At 44.0% G+C, this 18,143-nt stretch overlaps 1 protein-coding gene across 2 annotated transcripts in view; it reads left to right on the top strand.

Moving 5' to 3' along the window:
* slc27a6 (solute carrier family 27 member 6) overlaps positions 1 to 18,143 on the top strand; it is a 92,088-nt gene that overhangs the window by 20,115 nt on the left and 53,830 nt on the right. For both annotated transcript variants that reach the window (XM_068030177.1, XM_068030178.1), the window contains exons 2-3: positions 4,824 to 5,033; positions 17,611 to 17,769. In XM_068030177.1, the coding sequence (XP_067886278.1) occupies positions 4,824 to 5,033; positions 17,611 to 17,769 (369 nt within the window). The remainder of the gene's footprint in view (positions 1 to 4,823; positions 5,034 to 17,610; positions 17,770 to 18,143) is intronic.

Below are 18,143 nucleotides of genomic sequence, written 5' to 3'. Positions count from 1 at the left end.
TTGCAATCATTTTGGGTTTTTTTTTAAGAATAGTTATCTTTTTTACCTACGAGAAAACCTGTTATTTGAATGTTATTTGTCCCTAAAGATACTCGAGGGCTAAAGCATCATTTTAACAAAACACAATTGCGGTTAGTTGGGAGGTCAACATGGGAACTATCCACACTCCTTACCACCTGTCTGTAACAAGAGAATCTAACCACCTTCCCTTGACATTCAACAGCATTATTACCGCTGAATTTCCAACACCATCATTATCCTGGTGGTCACCATTGACCAGAAACTTAACTGGACCAGCCATATAAATACTGTGGTTATAAGAGTAGGTCAGAAGCTAGGAATTCTACAGCAACTAACTCACCTCCTGACTCTAAAACGTCTGTCCACCATCTAGAAGGCACAAATTAGGAGAGTGATGAAATACTCTCCATTTGCCTGGATGAGTGCACTCCAACAACACTCAAGAAGCCCGACACCATCCAAGACTATTTACAATCTATATCAATGTTTTGGATGAAGGGACTGAATGTATGGTTACGAAATTTGTTGATGACACAAACGTAGGTAGGAGAGGTTGTGAAGAGGACATAAAGGGCGCCCGCATTTACCAGCTGCCGTAGAGCCCCCGTGATATTACGCGCTGGGGCTCATTAGCATCACTGCACCAAGCCTCCCCCCCCCGCCCCCCCAATATTACGTGGGCAGAGACGGGACATTCGATGCAGTGAGGAACCCGTTGACAGCTGTGCAGCAGGTGCTGGGGCCCTATTTTAAGTACCCCAGCACCTGCTTCCTGACAACTGTCAAAGAATACTTACCTGACTGCTGAAGAGTGGGGCTGCTGTCAATTTGGCAGCAAAGCAGTAAGTCCTGCAGAAATCCAGCAGGTCAGGCAGCATCTATGGAGAGAGAAACAGAGTTAACTTGTCCAAGTTCACTGACCTGAAAGTTAACTCTGCTTCTCACTCCACAGCTGCTGCCTGACCTGCTGAGTTACCCCAGCACTTTCCGCTTTGCTGCCACATACTTACCCTGCTGTGTCTCAGTGTCCTGTGAAATTGCGATCCTCTTCTTCCACTCAACTGTAACATTCCTTCTTGTAGGCGTTCTGCACCTGGGTGAATAATCTTAAATTTGCACATTCCAGGATGTGAGACTTAAATGCACCATAAAAGGTATTACAGAGGTTGTCAGAGAACACACTGACACAAATGGGAATGCACGGGTGTCACAGCAATGTAAATACATCTTTCATTAAATGTGCTTCAACATGTTCCTATGGAGCAGACAGCCTTTGTCTGATAAGCCACTTCTGTACATCCCTACCTCACTGCTAGCCCTGCATGCAGAGCCTGGGTGCCATCTGCCTTCCCTTGTGTGTTTCATATTGTAGGTCCTCAGCGTCTTCATAGTCCAAGGAGGAATCCTGTTGACGTCTCTCCTCATCTTGCCAGGCCTGGTCCCTATTGGGTGCGTAGTTGAGCAGAACAGCAAAGAAAGGAGCTGGCATTTTCGGCCCATAGTACAGGGCATCACCCTATCCATACAGGCATTGGAGACGCTCTTTCAGCATGCTGATCCCCTGCTCAATGTGGCTCATGTAGCTCAGTGGCTGGCGTTGTATCTCTCCTCTGCAGCATTGGTAGAGTCTCTCACTGGTGTCGGGAGTCATATCTGCAAAGGATAGCCCTTATCTCCAAGAAGCCACCCCTCCATCTGAGCTAGTTCAGTGAACAGAGGATTGCAACTTCACAGGGCACTGGGACTGGCGCAAGACCCAGGTGTCATGGCAGGTGCCTGAGAAGCGGTCACACATTCGCTGCAAGCATCTGCAGTGTTCACATACCAGCTTCACCTAGACTGAGAGGGCTCCTTTTAAAGGTGACATCTGCAGGTGGTAGCCTGGCAGTAGCCCTGATGGCTATATGAGTGCAGTCGATGAACATTACAACCTATGGTTCTCTGGCAATGGTGCCAGAACCAATGGCCCTCTGGGCCTGGCTGTGAGAATCTGTCCTGAAGCGGACATCCTCACTGGCCCTCCAGTGCAGGGCTTTGATGACCTCCCTGATGCAGCAGTGCACTGCTGATTGTGTGACCCCACAAAGGTCTCTGTTGGGCCCCTAAAAGGCTGCAGAGGCATCAGGCTTGGGAACCGCTGCCACTAAGAGGAACAAAGGCATGGGATGTCCACTGGACCCCATAGGCCGCAGGTTACCTTTGAGCAGGGCTCAGAGACGTGTCACCACCCTCTCCATATGCGCAATCTCCTCTGACTCTGGTGCTCTGACATCCGATGGCATATAATGTGGGTCCTGTAGATGCACAGCAATCGTAATGACAAGCTTCCCTTTGGGGGATGCTGCTCACGACCGGGGGCCTCTACGTGGTTCGCACCTGCCTGTTGATATTGCCTCTCATGTGCAGAGGATCACACAATGTAGGATGAGCCATACCTATTTCTATGTGATAAATAAAATTAAACCCTGCATGTATTCGAAGCTTCCTAACAGGGCATGAATAGGTGTTGACAGATACATCAGCTGCTTTCCTGGATCAACTATGTGGCGTGCCATGGCATTGCCCATTTTAGCCAACACTCAGAGTGGCACAACATGACCACATCAAGATCCTACCAGCTGAATCGATTGTCCCCACCATCCATAAAACCTTAATGTTCCTCTTTCTGGCACCCTCCCCATACACAGGGTGCCTAGTGTGCCATTGCCCCCTCACAAACACAGAGCGTACACTGTTAATGGAGGGATGGTACACGGTACCTCCCTTCATGCCAGCACAGCTTTCCCTCCAGTAATCCCAGACCTCTCCCTTTCAGAATGCAGAATGAGACCCTGCATATCCCCCCTCCCTCCTCCCTTCCAGAATGCAGAGTTAGACCCCTGTGTATCCTCCCACCCTCCTCCCTTCCGCAATGCAGAGTGAGGACCCGTTGGCTTTACATATTGTGAATGGGACAGCACGTGACAGGCGCCTGTTCAATGAAAAATCCAGCAGTGTTGGTGGAGAGGCGGCGGGCTGCATAATCAGCATAGGTAAGTAATCATTACCATATGTGAATTGTGGTGCTGCTGTGCGGCAGGGGACTGCACCTAGGTCCCGCTGTCGCCGGTAATATGTGGTGGGCCCTTCTCGACGTCGCGGGTCGAGGCGGGCCTCTCCCCGCAACATTTTTATCGGCCCCCGTGCCACGACCCACGGCGTCAAGGGGCTGGTAAAATTCAGCCCAAAGAGTCTGCAAAGGGATATAGATAGAATAAGTGAGTGGTCAAAAATTTGACAGATGGAGTATAATGTGGGAAAATGTGAACTTGTCCGCAGGAAATATAGAAAAGCAGTATTTATTTAAATGGAGAGAGACTGCAGAACTCTGTGGTAAAGAGGGATCTGGATGTCCTGGTACATGAATCACAAAAAGTTAGTATGCAGGTACAGCAAGTGATTAAAAAGGCAAATGAAATGTTGTCATTTATTGCAAGGAGAATGGAATATAAAAGTAGGGATGTTTTGCAACAGTTGTACAGGGCATTGGTGAGACCCCTTCTGGAATACTGCATACAGTTGTGGTCTCCTTCCTTCAAAAAAGATATAATTGCATTTGACGCAGTTCAGAGAAGGTTCACTCGACTATTTCAGGGATGAAGGGGTTATCTTATGAGGAAAGGTTGGACCTGTATCCATTGAAGTTTAGAAGAATGATATGTGGTCTTATTGAAACATATAAGATCCTATGGGGAATTGACTGGGTGGATGCTGAGAGGATGTTTCTCCTTATGGGAGAGACTAAAACTAGGGGACACAGTTTAAAAATTAGGTGTTTCCCATTTAAGATGGAGATGAGGAGAATTTTTTTTCTCTCAGAGGGTTGTTAGTCTGTGGAATTCTGTTCCTCCGAGAGCAGTGGAGGCAGGGTCATTGAATATTTTTAAAGCTGCGTTAGATAGATTCTTGATTGACAAGGGAGTCAAAAGGTATAGGGGATAGCAAGGAAAGTAGAGTTGAAGCCGCAATCACATCAGCCATGATCTTATCAAATGGTGGAGCAGGCTTGAGACGCCAAATGGCCTACTCCTGATCCTAATTCAGATGTTTGTAAGACAGAGCAGCCTGCTTGATCAGCACCCCATCCACCAGCTTAGACATTCACTCACTCCACCACCACTCGCTCACAGTGGTTTCATAATGTACTATATACAAGAAACATTGCAGGAACTTGCCAAGGCTCCTTCGACAGCGCCTTCCAAACCTGCAATCTCTAACCCCTAGAAGGACAAGGGCACCAGATGCATATCAACACCACCACCTGCAAGTTCCCCTCCCAAGTCACACACCATCCTGTCTTGGAGCTTTCTCGTCATTCCTTCACTGTTGCTGGGTCAAATTCTGGAACTCCCTTCATAACAGTACTATGGGTCTACCTACATCACATAGACTGCAGCAGTTCAAGAAGGCGGCTCACCACCACCTTCTCAAGGGCAATTAGGGATGGGCAATAAATGCTGGCCTCATCAAGGATGCTCACATTCCAAGAACAAATAAAAGAAGGCCTTCAAAAGAGTATTGGATAAATACATGAAGGAGAAAAAATGCAGGGATATGGGGAATGCTCAGGGGAGTGAAACTATTTCCATAGCTCTGTCAAGGAGCTGGCACAGGCATGATCGGCTGAATGGCTTCCTTCCATGCTGTTCTATTCCATGATTCTAAATTTGCTCTCCATACGCAATTATTATTTTGTAAGTAAATAATGTTTGCAATGTCTGATTTGCATATCTATAAAGTTGTGTTTTTTTTATAACTTGCAGATCTAGTTGATGCTGTGGAGGACATTCTTACCAACATCCAGGAGAATAATATATCTGTCTGGGTTATGGGAAAAAGTTGCACTCTGCATGGAGTAAATACCCTTGCAGATGAGGTAGAAGAAGCACCAGACACTCCTGTGCCAGGATCGTGGCAATCCAGAATCCACTTGAAGTCCATCTTTTTGTATATATTCACCTCGGGGACAACAGGTATTTAGGATTCTGGTTCTGTTTTTATTCTTTAATTTGTTCTGTAGTGGACAACTTTATTTCAAGAATGAGAAATGATGTATCTTCTTCCTGCATTACAGCACAATAACTTGAATCTACATAGCAGCTTTGGCTTTAAAAATTCCCTGAGATGTTTTCAAGGGAAGATAAAAATCAATGGAAACATAAGGGAATAGGTATTAAGCCATGGATGGAGAAATTAGGAAATGTGACAAATTGGTCAAAAAGATGGGTTTTCAGATGCTTCTTAATCCTGAATAAAGAGGAAAGGTGTAGGGGTATAAGGAGGGAATTCCAGAGAGGAGAGCAAAGGTGGCTGAACGTTCTGCCACCAATGATGGGGTGAAGGGTGTTGGAGGGTTAGTGGGGAGGGTGGGGGGAGATGCACAAAAGTTATCAAGGGGGGATAAGGCTGGAAGAGGTTTCTGAGATTAGTGGGTCAAGGCTTTGGAGGGATTTAAAGATAAGAACAAACATATTAAGTTTAATTTGTTGGGACAGGGAGCATTGTGGGTCAACGGTGACTGGGTGAATGAATATTCCAATTGTGTAATCTTAAGCAAAACATGAATCCTTGTAGGTTGCATGTCTTCTTTGAATAAGAATACTAGCACAAAACCATCTTGCCTTTATGTTGTGCTTTTAACATAATAAGGAGCTTCACAGGAGCATATTCAGATCAAAAAATTGGCATACAACATAATTTCTAACTTGCACCCATTAAAGTACATAAATGGAGGTATTAAGTACAAAAGCAGCGAAGTTAGGCTGAACCTTTCTAAAGCTCTGGTTAGGCCCCAACTGAAGTATTGCATCCAGTTCTGCTCACCACATGTTAGGAAGGACGTGAGAGTCCTTGAGAGGGTGCAGAGGAGATTTACCAGACTGGTTCCAGGGATGAGGGATTTTAGCTACAAGGTTAGGTTGGAAAAGCTGGGCTTGTTCTCCTTGGAGCAAAGGGGATTGAGCAGAGATTTGATAGAGGTATGCAAGATTATGATAGTGAGAGATAAATTTGACAAAGAAAAACTGTTCCCACAAGGACTAGGGGACACAAATTTAAGCTTTTGGGCAAGAGATGCAGGGGGGTGGTGGGGGAGTTGTGAGGAAGAACATTTTTTACACAGCCAGTGGTAATGACCTGGAACTCGCTGTCTACAAGAATGGTGGAAGCGGAGACAATGAATGATTTCAAAAGGAAATTAGATTGGCATATGAGGGAAATAAACTAACAGGGCTACAGGGATTGAGTGGGGAAATGGGACTGACTGGATTGTTCTACTGAGAGATGGCATGGACTCTATGTGCTGAATTGGCTCCTTCTGTGCCATAATGACTCTCTATGTTTTATATATGATACGACGTTTCAAAGTACAACAGTCTATTTTGGCTTAGCTACATCATGAACATTTACTATAGTTTCATTCCATTTCTTAGACACAGGTAGTACTGTTCTTTCACTAAAGAAATTTCAGGTAAGAATAACATGTAAAACCCAATAAGGCCTTTTGTAATTGTATTTTTCATTATCAATACCATGTAATTTGACATAGACCACATTAGGGAAATCTCTGGTACAGTTGAACTATTAAGCATTCTGCAACATTTATATTCCGACTATGGGTGTTAAAGGGGAAGACTACAAGAAAAAGCAGTGCAAAGTCACTGAAACATATTGCAGCTGAATACATGTCTATGAATGAAATGTTTTGTTCTTATCAGAAATTTGGAGTCACAGATATTCTCTGGGGGCTGGGAGGTGGAAATCCAGTCGCAAACAGAATGTGCTCTTGTTAGATTTGTCACGTGGTGCATGCAGTGTACCATTGATGTCACAAGGAAAATAAAGTTGCTTGATGTGATGGAAATTTTTTATATGTGTACTTTTATATTGCTCTTTGGCTAGTGAATCCTGTAACGCAGATCTCCATCATGGGCTAGCCACTTCAACTTAAATCTGCTGGATATTTTACACCAGCATCAAAGTAGGCCTGTTTTTCCACTGTCTCTTTCTGCCCACTGCTGTTCGTACTATCGTGTGTGGCAGCAGCAGATTTATATGGTATTGCCATTAGGTTATCATTCACAATCTATTATCTTCATTGCGAGGAAGAATGAGGAAAGACAATGGACTGGATTTTAACTTTTCAAACCAGCAATGCATGCAGAACCCTGGAAGTTTCAGAAGTGTGTTTGTCAGTGGCTTTTTAACCCTGCCACTACATTAGCATCTGACTTCCAATTTTCCCCACCAATTAGTGTGAGCGGGCATGATGATGACCCACATCACTCTATTTCAGCTCAACTCTTTAAAGGGACCTTGCTAGGATGAGACTTGAAGCATTGTGCAGGTGTTTAGATAGAACTAGAACCTTGTGCAATGAACTCATAACATTGAGAGGCAGCACCACGCTTCACGGATGCCTCCTAGAGCTGATGTTGCAGGCTGTAATGTCCCTCAGGAAGATTCTGTTCCCTGCTGACAGGAGGAAGAAGCCTTCCGCAGAGAACAGGAAGGCGTGGTTGGAAGTCAGTGAGAAGGTCAGCAGCAGGAGCACCACGCTCCTGGATATAGAGCCGGAAGTGGTTTAATGATCTAATCAGAGCAGGAAAGGTGAGTGGCATGAAAAATTCAGGTATATCATGGTGTACGTCTCACCCCAACCTCCCCCTCACTCTGTCATCCCAAGCCTATTCCTGCATATCATTCCTTATACCAACACACCAATCCCTCTCTGTCTAGGTACCTCCTCATAACCCCATCTGACAATCCACTACTGACACCCACCCCCCTCTAGCCATCTCCATATTGATAGCTTCAGAGAAGGAGATGCTGGAGATAAGCTGAGTCTCTGCATGCTTGGCCTTTGGAGTGGAGTAATGGGAGTCACCCAGCTACATGATGGCAGAATTAAATTTCACACAGTCATGTGCCATACAACATTCAATTATGTTGACTTGATGTCAGCAGCCACTGAAACTTGACAATGTGCACAATGATGACTTTGAACTCTCTCACCTGGTCAGTTCTAATTCATGTCTTTCATCTCCCACAGGCCCTTTAAGCATCCCGCAGAGAAGGTCACTCACTCTTGAGGATGCGCCATTACAGAACACATGCACATTGTCCACCAGCTGAGCTAAACACATCTTGGTGGAACCACCAAGACAGATAGTTGGATTCTCATATGATGTCTCACACATCAAAAGTGAGCAAACGCAGTAGTGAGGATTTTGTGTCAGACGGCGCAGAGCGCTCCAAGCTCTGCTCACCTGGATGCAGATGTTTAACCTTGGGGGCCATCAATGAAGAGGACAATTTTGGAGTAGCCTCACAAAAGGTGTGAGGTCCTGCTAGCCTTTCAGCCGCACTGCACATGACTGGAGAGAGATTGGAGGAGTCTGTCTCTAACACGAGTGCCATGATATCTCGGTATTGTGATGATGTCTGTGTCGATGGAAAGAGTGGTCTCCTGCATGAAACATCAGACTGACTGCATGCTAGCCCTCAGCAGCATCCTGCACACTTAGACTGTTACCCTGAACAGGATTGATTATAAACCTGATGAAAGGTCATTGACCTAAAACAATAACTCTGTTTCTCTCTCCACAGATGCTACCTAGACCTGCTGAGCATTTCCAGTATTTTCTGTTTTAATTTCAGATTTACAGCTTCCACAGTATTTTGCTTTTGATAAAACCTAGCCTTGGCCATTCAGCGCCTCACTGAAGTGCAGCAAAGTGTTCTCCAGCTCATTGCTTGCAGTGAAATGCGGGTGGGCTGTTAGAGGAAAGGTGGAGTACGGGGAAATGGAAGTGGGGACTCTACTCAAAAGCACTTCCATTGCTGATCCCTTCCCCGACCCACAACCCCTCCCCCACACCTATTTAATTGAGACCCCCACGTGCTGCCACCTGGCCCGATGGCTGAATCTGACCCTGCATAGGGGCAGGTGGGGCAGTCATTGGCAATGCCCTCACGGCCTCCAAAGATCATCAGCCAAGAGCATCTGTGCAGTCAGAGCAGGGATATAAACAGCCTGCATCTACCTCTGCTGAAATATAGGGGTAGCGCCATGTAGGAGTCGTTGAAAGGGATTGTAGTTGCACAGTGGTATGCACATTGCTGTTTAACACTGTTAGATTGTTAACTTTCTGTTCACTTTTTCCGTATGATAAACTGTATTTGTTAGCTCCATTCTCCTTTTTGCCCATTTGTGCCTGCTGCCTGGCAAGTGAGGAATGGCAAGACAAGAGTTAAAGGCAGAAAGGCGTGTCTGTGATGGGGATGAATTTTTGATTGTGGACTGCTTAGTGCTGGGAATTTGGAGGGTGGGGGGCGGTTGCCAAATGGATTCTTAATTTGGCAGCTTGGTGAGTGCACTACCTCATTCTACATGAACCGTGCCTAAACAAGGCTGTCCCCGGAGTCTCAGGCAGCTATGTCTGCAGCTGCTGGTGTTCTTACCATGTCACGCCATTTTCCTCCTGCTCTTCATGTTGTTCATCCTCCTCTGAAGAGGCACAGTCCTCAACACCTTCTTCCTCCTGGAGGTCTTGGTCTCATTGCTGTGCTATGTTGTGCAAGGTGCTATAGACTACTGTCATTCTGGATACTCAGGCTGATACATGCTGAAGAGCACCCCCAGTTCTCTCCAGGCATCTAAAGTGCATCTGCAGCATCCCAATTGCTTGCTCTATCACAGCTATGTTAGTCAGGTAGCTTCTATTGTACCTCACCTGGGCATCATTGGCTGGGCTCCTTACATGTGTCATTAGCCAGGTATTCAGCCTTTGTCTCCAAGGAGCCATCCACTAACTGCTTTGAGGTGTGACAGTCTCAGGGAGGTTTGACTGGCACAGGCTGAAAGCTTCATGGCAGCTGCCTGGGAATTTTGCACAAACACGCATGATGATCGTTCTGTAGTTGGAGACCAGCTGAACATTGATGGAATGGAAGTCTTTTCTGCTGACGAAGGCTTCTGGGTGATCTGGGGGCACCTTGATCACATCGTGTGCAGTCAATGACTTCCTGTGGCAAGCCGGTCAAAGTGGCAAATCTAAGCGCCCAATCATTCAGGCTGACCTCATCAGTTGTGAAGTGTGCATACGTCCCCGTTTATGTTCCCACTAAACTGAGCGCGTATGCAGTCATACAGCAGCCTGGAAAGTACTACGCAGGCCTTGTCCTATGATAAATACTGCACGGGCTTGGACAAGCAACAATATTTAAAGGGATCATGTATTGAAAAACTGATTTGCACGCAACAACAAAATTTTAAAGGAAACATTGGTCCTGGACCTGGCAAACATAACATCGGTCACCTGTGAGATGCAGTTGTGGGCAACAGATTGTGAGATACTACAAATATCACCCACAGATCCCTGGAAGGAACCAGAGGCGAAGAAATTAAGGGCTCTGGTGACTTTGACTGCCACTGGCAATGCATGCCTACTTGGTGCACTTGGCAGGAGGTCTTTCCCAGGAGGCTGCAAATGTCAACGACAACCTGACAGGAAACTCTGAGCCTCTTGTGTTCAGTCATGTACAGAAGGCTTATCCTTTTTCTGTAAACCAGGTGCTGGGGATAGTGTCTCTTGCAAGATGGACCTCTGTTCATCTCCTCTCTCCTATGGAGTGATAGGTGGGTGAGCCGAAGGCTGCTATTGGTGCTGCTCCTGCCTCTTTTGGTGTTGTTGCTGCTGCTCATCTTATTCCTCATTTGACATCCAGTGTAGAGCTGTATATGCAGCTCCCATGCTGATCTGAACGTTGGGAACTGAGAAGTGCAGATCAAGGCAAATAACTCCAAGGCAATAGAAATCACCTCCAATGTATTGGAAATCACCTCCAAAGCAGTGAAAGTACACATTCAAAACAAATCATGTGAGCCAAAACCTTTCAGTTAGGCAACAAAGCAGGTGTCAGATCGCAGTATTTGAAAGATTTCTAGCTTGCCAGTTGGTCAGCCCCATCAAATCCCACTGTCATCTCGCCTTGTTTTCCCTGATAGGTTCCAGGAAGCTCAGGAAACCTATGCACACACAGTTAAATTCAGAATTCAGTAGTAAAGAAGCAGATAATTTGCACTGTACATATTTAAATAGCAGACCCACCTGTCCCATGAGGGTTTCCTGCACGCAGCAGGTCGGACTCAGGTTAAAGGCGGAAATTGGTGGGTTCCTGTCGGTGTACAAAAGCAAGTAAGTTATGCTAAACCATTATAAAAGCATTGGTTAGGCCACAGGTTGAGGAAGGATGTTAAGGCCATGGAGATGTAACAGTGCAGATTTAGCAGAACAGTACGAGAGTTGAGAGACTTCAGTTATGCAGAGATACTAGAGATGCTGAGATTGTTCTGCTTAGAGCAGTGAAGGTCAAGAAGAGATTTAATAGAGGTGTTCAAAATTGAGGTGTTTTGATAGAGAAACTATGTCCAATGGCAGGAGCGTCAGTAACCAGAGGACATAGATTTAAGATAATTCATTAAAGAACCAGAGGATAGATAGAATCACATAGCACAGAAGGAGGCCATTTGGTCCATCATGTTTGTGCCAGCTCTGTGAAAGAGCTATCTAATTATTCTTTCCTCATGCCTCTGAGAATCTTTCCTTTTTAAGTAAAGATCCAATTCCCTTTTTGAAAGTTGCCATTAAATCTACTTTCTTCACCCTTTCAGGCAATGCTTTCCAGATGAGCAGTTTTTTTATGTAGCAAGTTATGATCAAACACTGCCTGGAAGGGTGGTGGAAGCAGTTTCAATAATAACTTTTGGCAATGAATTGGATATATGTATATATATGGAAAGGAAAATCTTGCAGGGCGATAGGAAAGAGCAGGGGAGTGGGACCAATTGGATAGCTCTTTCAAAGAGCTGGCACAGGCACAATTGGCTGAGTGGCCTCATTATGTGCTTTATAATTGTATATTGATATCATGCACGCTAACCAACATGTCACAGTGATGCAGATTAAAGGAAATTTAGAACCGTGACCATCTTAGATTGCTTTCTGTAGACCTGGCATATAATATAAAAAGTCCTTATGTGAATACGCAGATTAACCTAACTCTCACTGTTAATGGCAAGAAGATGCACAGCTCCATAACCATCCAAGAAAAAGATTGTTGCTTTTATTTTTATAAAAGGCAAAGAGTGAGAGACAGTAATCTTAAGGTATTACATTCAGAGCTTAATTTTACTTGCAAGGGTGAGGTAAATTAAATGCAATGGGTATCCATATCTGAGAAAAGGACAGAATGAGGAGATTTAGCCATGTAGAGAAGGTTAATATAAATAACATTAGCATTGTTCAAAGTTATGAAAGGGTTTGAGAGAGTAAATGGTTATTCCACCTATAGAAAGGCACAAAATTAAGGTTCAATACTGGAGGGAAAAAGGGAGATGTTTTCATGCAAGGGATTATAGTATATGGAATGCATTACCACAAGTGACAGTTAAAACTGATTCATTAGCAGTGTTTGAGAGATTCAGATAAACACTGAAAAATATATTTAAAAAGTATAAGGAAAGAGCAAGAAAGTGGGAGAATATGTAGCTGCAGTGTGGAACAGGTGCAGACAACTGATCTGAAATGAAATCATTCTGTGATTTAATTTCTGTGATTTTATGAATTCATTTTTGAATATGAGGCAAAGAGAAGTGAAATGTTATGCAGATGCAGTATTCTTTAATATACTCATTAACCATAGTGTTTATCAAATATATGGTTTATTAATAAAGTTAGTTTATTAGTAAAATTAGTTATTCTGAAATAAGGGCATAATTACAAGCTCCTACAAAATGTTTACTGACCTTCCTCATGTAATCCCTTGTAATTTTTAAATGTGTTTGCAACCGATTACTTTATGTGAGGAAAACCACACCTGCCAAGAATGAGGCATATTAATTTCATCATATGGAGCATTAATTTCAAACTCTTACTGGACTGAAAACATGGCTGCACCTGCATTCTAACAGGACAGTGGCTGGAAATATTTGCATTTTAAGAGACAATTGCTGGAGGAGACAATGGAACTGCTCCCTGATTCAATTAACCAAATGGATTTTAATCACAAGACATTAACTGTATGAAAGCCAGCATTTCAGCCCCCTACTGAGGATGTCTACAAAGACTGAAATTTTAGATTAGAGATACAGCACTGAAACAGGCCCTTCGGCCCACCGAGTCTGTGCCGAACATCAACCACCCATTTATACTAATCCTACACTAATTCCATATTCCTCCCAAACATCCCCACCTGTCCCTATATTTCCCTACCACCTACCTATACTAGTGACAATTTATAATGGCCAATTTACCTATCAACCTGCAAGTCTTTTGGCTTGTGGGAGGAAACCGGAGCACCCGGAGAAAACCCACGCAGACACAGAGAGAACTTGCAAACTCCACACAGGCAGTACCCGGAATCGAACCCGGGTCCCCGGAGCTGTGAGGCTGCGGTGCTAACCACTGCGCCACTGTGCCGCCTAAGAATCCACAAAACCTCACTGGACAGGTTGTTTTAAAAAAAAGCTAGTCACATGATGGCCTGCTGGCCCTGGTTTGGTTTGAATTGTCTTCACAGAACAGTTGAGATCAGGCTGCAACTTGAAGACAAAAGAGAAGGAAGGTCTCTCTCTCTGTCTTTCATGAAAAGAAGAAACTACAACTGGATTACAGAAAACCATCGAAACAAGTTTGAAAGTGTGTACTGGGCCCCAACTAGACAACAAGATGAAACTGCAATCAAAGACTACATCAAACTCAAAAGGCAGTAAATGAATTCCAGCTGTTGATTCAAACCTTCCCTCTTGATTCTTTCTCCTTTTCTGTCTCTATCTGTACGTGTGTTCATCGCTTATGCATGCTAGCGTGGTTGCGTCGGGTATTTTTAGTTGTTTCAACTGAAGTAGAGTTTTAAGGTTAATAAACTTACACCTTTCTTGTTTAAACCGAAGAAAACTTGTCTGGTTGATTTCTTTGCCATTGCAATTGGAGAGCAGTGAACAAGGATTCACGGGGTGGAGGTGGCGGGTGGGAAGCTAAAAACACGGTGTTTTAAAGATTAAACCCTGTTACAGTCAGGCCAGGAAAAGGCTGAGAGGGAACCCCTAGACCTCTGTCTCACCTGGTCATAACACTTTATGTGCTGCATATTTTGTGAGTTGCATCTGCTGTAGTGTGAGTTTTACTTTCCACTCTTTGCTAATGGATGGTGATTCAAGCTGGGGTACAATTCCACAGATAATCCTGCAATACTTTGAAAATATGGCTATTTTTCATTTGTGGGCTGCAACACTGAGTGTTGCCAAGCTGTTCAACTTTGTAAGACATGCCAGACGACCCTTACCTGATGTCACCCAGTGTAGACACTAAGGCCTGTGCAGTGGTCCACTGTTGACCCTGTTGCATTCAGCAGTACAGATCAGGGATTGAACCAGAGAGCCTATGGCTTTGTACCATACCACTCCGTACGCTTTCATATTGCATATCACAGATGTAAATCAGCTACAGCCAATTTATCATAAGGTACTTAATCTCCTACATAATTTTGGCTGGAGTCGTGTCTGGTGCAAAGAGGATTGTTGTGGTTGTTAGAGGCCAATCATCTCAGCCCCAGGACATCGCTGTAGGAGTTCCTCAGGGCAGTATCCCAGGCCAAACTGTCTTCAGCTACTTCGTCAATGACCTTTTCATCATAAGGTCAGAAGTAGAGATGTTCGCTAATGATAGTATTCAGTTCCATTTGCAACTTCTTAGATAATGAAGCAGCCCACATGCAGCAAGAGTGGGACAACATCCAGGCTTGGGCTGACAAGTGGCAAGTTTCATGCAGCCCCCCGCCTGTCAGGAATGAAGCATATTAATTTCTCCACATGGGCATTAAATTTCAACTTGTTTCTGGGAAGAAGAGAAGACCTGTTACAAGAGGTTGCCAGGCCCCTGGCTCGAAAGACATTTTTGCATATTAACAAACTGTGTTTGCAGACAAAGCACCATTCCCTGACCCACACAATACACAGAGCTAAGACATGGTTAGACTGGTTAGTCACATGACTAACCTGCTTGGCAGTCCGGGGTTTTCTGAATTGTAGTGTTTGAACTGAGAGTCTGCAGAAAACTGTTTGCTCCTGGATTGAAAAGACCTCTCCTGGCTGGCTCACCACAGCCTCTTCTGTCTGCTCCCATCTCTTTCTCACAGAACTCCAAAAACCCACTGGAGATACATGAACCCCAGGAGAGAAAAGAACTCCTACAGTGAACAAGGTTTAAGAAGAATACTGGGCCCCAACAAAAAGCAAGATCGACCTAAAATCAAGGACTCTACAGTGAGCTCGAAGAACCGTAACAACAACTCTTCAGATATTTCCTCAAAACTTTCCACTTTGTTTTTCTTCTACTCTTTTCTGTCTCTATTTGCATGCTAGTGTGGGCTGTTGTGTATCCATAGACATTAACCGAATTGGTGTTTAAGTTTAATAAAATTTCACATTTCTTCTTTTAACCTAAGAAAGCATGTTTGCGCTCGTTTCTTTGCCTTATAATTGTAAAGCGATGAACAAGGATTCGCCAAGGGGGAGCGAAAAACACAATGTGTTTAAAAATAAAACCCTATTACTGTAAGACCAGGTGAAGGATGAAAGGGAACCCTAGACCTCTTTCTCACCTGGTTGTAACACAAGTAACATTCACGCTGCAAAGTGCCAGGCAATGAGCTTCTCCAACATAAGAGAGTCCAATGACTTCCCTTGACGTTCAATGTCAACTCCACCACCGCCCCCCCCCCCCCCCCCCCACCATATCAATATTTTGCGGCAGTGGGGTCATCATTAACAGAAACGTAACTGGACCAGCCACATAAATACTGTGGTGACAAGAGCAGGTCAGAGGCTGGGAATTTTGTGGCGAGTGATTCACTTCCTGACTCCCCAAAGCCTATCTGCCACTTATAAGGCACAAGTCAAGATTGTGATGGAATATTTCCCTGGATGGGTGCAGCTCCAAAAACACTCAAGAAACTTGACACCTACCAGAAAAAGCATTCTGCTTGATTGGCACCCTGTCCACCACCTTAAACATTCACACTCTCCACCATGGGTGCAACGTGACTACAGTGTGTACCATCTACAAGATGCACTGCAGCAACTTGCCAAGGTTTCTTCGACAGGTCCTTCCAAACCAGTGACCTCTACCACCAAGTAGGATAAGGTCAACCATGCTCCCAAGTTCCCCTCTAAGTCACACACCATTCTGACTTTGAATTCTGTCATCATTCCTTCATTGTCACTGGATCAAAATCCTGGAACTCACTACCTAACAGTACTGTGGGAATATTCTCACCACACAGACCTCAACAGTTCAAGGAGGTGGCTCAGCACTACCTTCTTAAGGGCAGCTTGGAATGTGAAATAAATGCCAGCCTTGCCAGTGACACCCACATCCAGTAGATGAATATTGCTTTAATTTGTATGATGTTACGATCAGGTGAGAAAGAGGTCTAGGGTTCCCTTTCAGCCTTCACCAGGACTTACTATAACAGGGTTTAATCTTTAAACACACCATGTTTTTAGCTCCACCTTGGTGAATTCATGTTCACCGCTTTCCAATTATAAGGCAAAGAAACGAGCACACAAACACAGGTTTTCTTAGGTTTAAAGAAAAAAGATTGAAACTTTATTAACCTTAAGCTTAAAAACTATAATTCGGTAAACGCCTACAGATACACACCGCGCCACACGCTAGCATGCATATGCGACATGCACATGTGAATAGATACAGAAAAGAGCAGAAGAAAAATAAAGTGAAAAGATTTGAGGCAATGTCTGAAGAGTTTTTGGTTACGGGTCTTCGAGCTCACTGTATAGACCTTGCTTGTAGGTAGATCTTGCTTTTCGTTGGGGCCCAGTATTCTTCTTAAACCTTGTTCGCTGTAGGAGATTTTTCTCTCTTGGGGTTAATGTGTCTTCAATGGATTCCGAAGCTGGCGAAAAAGAGATGGGAGCAGACAGGAGAGAGGTGTTCTCAGTCCAGGAGCAAAACTGCCTTCTGCCAGTTAAAACACTGTCTCTACAATTTAAACTCCCCAAGTTGGCCAGCAGGGTGATCATGTGACTGACTGGTTTGACCAGGTCTGTTCTGTGTATTGTCTTGGATCAGGGGATAGCTCATTTGTTCCAACACTGTCTGCTAATATGCAAAAATGTCTTTCCGGCCAGGGGCCTGGCAATTCCTTGTAACCTTCTCTTGTTCCCAGCAACAATTTGAAATTTAATGTCTATGTGGCAAAATTAATGTACCTCATTCTTGGCAGGTGGGGGCCCACTTGATAATGACCATAACAAAATGTGACTATATGAAAGATGAAAAAGATGGAAATTAAGGCCACCTCTGTTAAAAGTTAGTCACATTTTGTATTTAAAATAAGCCTTGTCTTCAATCTAGAAGTATGGAACAGAAATTAGAAATATTGTACTACTTCAATTTGTTAATTATTTCCTTTTTTCATGTAAAGTTGAATATTCTTTCAACATAATGTGATTTTGAACACTTTCAGGGTTACCAAAGGCTGCTGTAATCACTCAGCTACAGTCCTTGAGGGCTAGTGCTGGCTTTTGGGTGTTTGGAGTCACCAAGGATGACATCATCTATATTTCACTTCCTTTATATCATGGTGCGGCTTCTCTCTTAGGCATCTGTGGCTGCATTGAGATAGGTATGTGTGTTTCTGAAGTAAGTCAAATACGAATTACTGCCTTAAAAATGAAGAGCAGTCACATAATAACAAATTACGTTACTGTATAAATGTTGATTACCAGTACGTTATTCGTTTACTATTTGGTAATTTTATTTTGAATATAGGACTTTCAAGTGTTAAGTCTTAAATAGATTGAATATCAGCAATATGTGGAACTTGCTACATTTTACATGTTTATTCAGCACAGTTGAGAATATTAACCTCTATTTCATAAGGTTTTAGCCCTAAACCAGTGTTTGTGCTCAGAAGTTTGGTTGACATTCCAATACAGAACTGAATTTAGGTGACACTCTCCTTTGGAGGAGGAGTCTACTTATCCTAATGGTTCCGAT

The sequence above is a fragment of the Heterodontus francisci genome, chromosome 4, assembly GCF_036365525.1.
Source record: "Heterodontus francisci isolate sHetFra1 chromosome 4, sHetFra1.hap1, whole genome shotgun sequence".
NCBI classification, from domain to species: Eukaryota; Metazoa; Chordata; class Chondrichthyes; order Heterodontiformes; family Heterodontidae; genus Heterodontus; species Heterodontus francisci.
Note: the sequence above shows the minus strand (reverse complement) of the source record. Positions and strands in the feature narration are given on the sequence as shown.